This window comes from Guillardia theta (assembly GCF_000315625.1).
Source record: "Guillardia theta CCMP2712 unplaced genomic scaffold GUITHscaffold_8, whole genome shotgun sequence".
In the NCBI taxonomy this organism is placed as follows: domain Eukaryota; class Cryptophyceae; order Pyrenomonadales; family Geminigeraceae; genus Guillardia; species Guillardia theta.
Genome location: NW_005434666.1, coordinates 133,898 through 137,088, shown reverse-complemented (window position 1 = coordinate 137,088; position 3,191 = coordinate 133,898). Strand labels below are relative to the sequence as shown.

Genomic DNA, 3,191 nt, shown 5'->3' with positions numbered 1-3,191 from the left:
GTTCCTGCTGCTGTGTAGACGGACATGCTAGAGCTGAAGAAGTCTGCGATAAACTGGAGGAATGAGTCAGGACATGATGTGGGATGGTGCGGAAAGATCAAGAACAAGAAGTGAAAGGCGAGGTAGAGAGATATGAGAATGTGAGAAAAGTACGCCAAGAAACTGAGGAGAGGATGCGGGAAGAGAGGCAAGAGAAGGGATATGGAGGAGGGAAGCGAAGGCGGAAGGCGAGAGGGAGGGAAGGAGGGCAGAGCAAGATGGCAGGGAGGCTGACAGGTCGAGTAGGAGGACTCAAGACAAGGACTCGTCAGACCTCCTTCTGGATGTCATCCCATGTCCCATGCTCCCGCTGGTTGCCCCACTTGTCTTTTGCTATGATCGTGAAAGTCGCGTCAACTCCAGCCTCCCGACGGTGATGCCGTTCCCTACGGCCGTGCAGAGAGGAGGGAAGAGATCTGCGGGGACGACAGAGAAGAGGAAGGGAGAGAGGCGGATGCTGGTGCCTTGCAGGTCGACGACTGTCAGGTTGTACGTCCCTTTCTTGGTGATGTTGACTAAGATTGTAGACACGCCTTCCACCGACTTGTCGCTCCTGTAGAGGATGGAGGGACTGTAACTGTCTGCGTACGTGAGGAGGAGCGGAGGAGCTAGCATATCTCCCATGTTGCCGAACTCATCGACCGAGGTCACCATGAACGCGCTGTTCTCTCCTGCTGTCGCAACCCGCCGCGTCCTGTTGCATCCCTGTGGGTGTGTGCAGACGACATGCTCCGGGAAGGTCGGGAAGAAGTTGGACACTGTAGGATCGCCGGGGAGGAAAGAGATGTTGAGCGGGAAGCCCGCTGCGCTGACGTTCGCGGAGGAGAGGAGGACGCGGTACAGCCCTGCTTGCGTCACGAACAGCTCGCCAGTTATCACCCCAACTGAAGAGGAGTTGTAAACTTTCCCTGGGATCCAAGGACCTCCCCCGATGAGCTGGAGGGAGAGGGAGAGGGAGCCAGCGAAGGAGGAGGAGGTGAGCGGGTTGGCGAAGCTGTCCTTACCAAGGATCTGCATAAGGTTCTTGCCAACGCGGGGTTGACGACGTTGAAGGAGAAGACAGCCGTGTGGGAGATATCGAGCTGTCCAGGGAGCACAGAGATGTTTCTAGGGCTCCCGTCGATCTCTTCTCTCGCTCCCGCGGTGCCCGAGAGGAGGAAGATGTGTACTGCGAACGATCCCGAGCGGGTGGTCAGGTACCGGGCCACGTAACTCCCGTCCGCCTTATCCTCGACCTCCCCCGTCACTGTCACTTCCTGCGCCACAGAGCTGTCGGCTGCTACTCGCCAGCCTCCCTTGAGCTCGACCTGGTAGACGTCTCCTCCTCTCGTCTTGACGTTCCCGAACATGTCAGCAGACTGGATGAGGAAGGACGAGACTACTCCGACGGTAGTCGATGACAGAGCGGAACCGGAAGGCGCTGCATAGTGCGGAGAAGCTGAACCAGGGAGGACCGTCAGCTCCGACGGAGTTCCAGAAAGCTGAGTGCTGCCGTCGGAGCCAACTAGGCAGTACCTCCCGCTGACTGTGATGGTGTAGACTACGGCGTACGTTCCATCCTGCAGGTCGTTGACAACAGGGACGAACGTGGTCGCCTCTTGCCCCGCGCACGAGCGTAGGACGCTGATCTGCCAGTTGCCGGCCGAGGCTGCTGTCTTCCAATTCCCAAACGAGTCTCTGGTCTGAATGAAGAAGCTCCCTGCCATCCCTGCGGTGGCCAGGGTGAAGCCAAGTCCCCTAGGGATGCTGTTGGAGGCGTTCACTCCAGCTGAGATGACGGTGACGTTGAAGGGGGAGCCAACGACAGCCTTGCTGTCAAGGAAGACGTTCACTTTGTAACTCCCCGAGATCGACAGGAGGAAGGTCTGCCGGAAGAGCCCCGAGCCCAGGTCTTCGTATGTCGACGAGGCGAGGAGCACTTGAGACGACAGGAAAGGAGTCACACTAAGGAGGAAGGAGCTGCTTAGGGAGTACTGGACGGAGTTCATGAACCTGTCGAAGCTTTTGATCAGGAAGCTGTGCTGGACTCCAGCCGTGATCAGCGTCAGCGACTTCCCGTCTGGCTCCACCTTGGAGAAGGCAGGGTCTGGAACGCCGGGGAAGACAGTGAAGGTGAACATGACAGGCGATACCGAAGCTCCGCTGAGGAACGCAGTCACGGCGTACGTCCCTGACTTGGTAGGGACGAAGTCGGCGAGGTACGTTCCTCCCTTGCAGCCGAAGTCTCCGAGGAGGGGGAGGACCTGGGAGCAAGAGGAAGGGATGGAAAGGTCGACGACAGCTGCAAGCCTACTTGGGCAAGGCGAGCAGACGCCGTTGCGAGGAGGGGAAGAGAGGCAGTCCGATCGGCTGATCGTCGACCCGTCAGGGAGGGAGCAATTGGAGCAGTTGCTGCAGTCAGCCCAGATGGGTGAGTAGACGAGGACGGAGAAGGGGTCGTCACCCGTAGTGCGCAGGTTCGAGAACTGTATGGTGGGTCATGGGAAACTTGAGCGCGAAACAAGGAGGCAAGGAGGTAAGAGAGGGATGAGGATAGGATGGGAGAGGAGGAGAGGAGGGGAGGAGGAGTGGGGGGAAGGAAGGGCAGTATTCAGAGGAAGCGGAAGAGAACGAGGAGGAAGAGAGGAGGATGGGAGAAGAGGAGAATGAGGAGGAGGAGGAGGGGAAGGAGGAGGAGAAGTTACCTTATCAAAGCCGTGGATCTTAAACCTCCAGTGTTCTCCTACAGTGCCAAGGGCAAGGATGTCTGTGCTGTTGACGATGCTTGTCTGCGATGCTGCTGGGCCCGCCACCACGATGAAGCTGACGGGGCTGTCAAGAATGTCCTGGCCCTGAAGACGAACGTGCGCGACGTATTGCCCTGCTTGAGTCTGGACACAAGTAAGAGAGAGGATGGACAATTTGAGTAGGGAAGAAGAAGAGGATGGGGGAGGGGAGAGGAGATAGAGGGAGATGGAGAAGAAGATTCAGAGGGAGGAGGGAGGGAGGAGGGAGGAGGGAGGAGGGAGGAGGGAGGAGGGAGGGAGGGAGGGAGGGAGGAGGGAGGGAGGGGAGGAGGGAGGAGGGAGGAGGGAGGAGGGAGGGAGGGAGGGAGGAGGGAGGGGAGGGAGGGAGGGAGGGAGGAGGGAGGGAGGGAGGAGGGAGGAGGGAGG

At 58.8% G+C, this 3,191-nt stretch overlaps 1 protein-coding gene across 1 annotated transcript in view; it reads right to left on the bottom strand.

Annotated features, from left to right (window-relative positions):
- Positions 1–372: 372 nt before the first annotated feature.
- Positions 373–3,191, bottom strand: part of GUITHDRAFT_101615 (hypothetical protein) — a gene marked incomplete at both ends in the record, with an annotated part of 6,738 nt that continues 3,919 nt past the window's right edge. The window contains 3 exons of the mRNA XM_005839366.1: positions 373–975; positions 1,044–2,504; positions 2,724–2,909. Coding sequence (XP_005839423.1) covers positions 373–975; positions 1,044–2,504; positions 2,724–2,909 — 2,250 coding nt within the window. The remainder of the gene's footprint in view (positions 976–1,043; positions 2,505–2,723; positions 2,910–3,191) is intronic.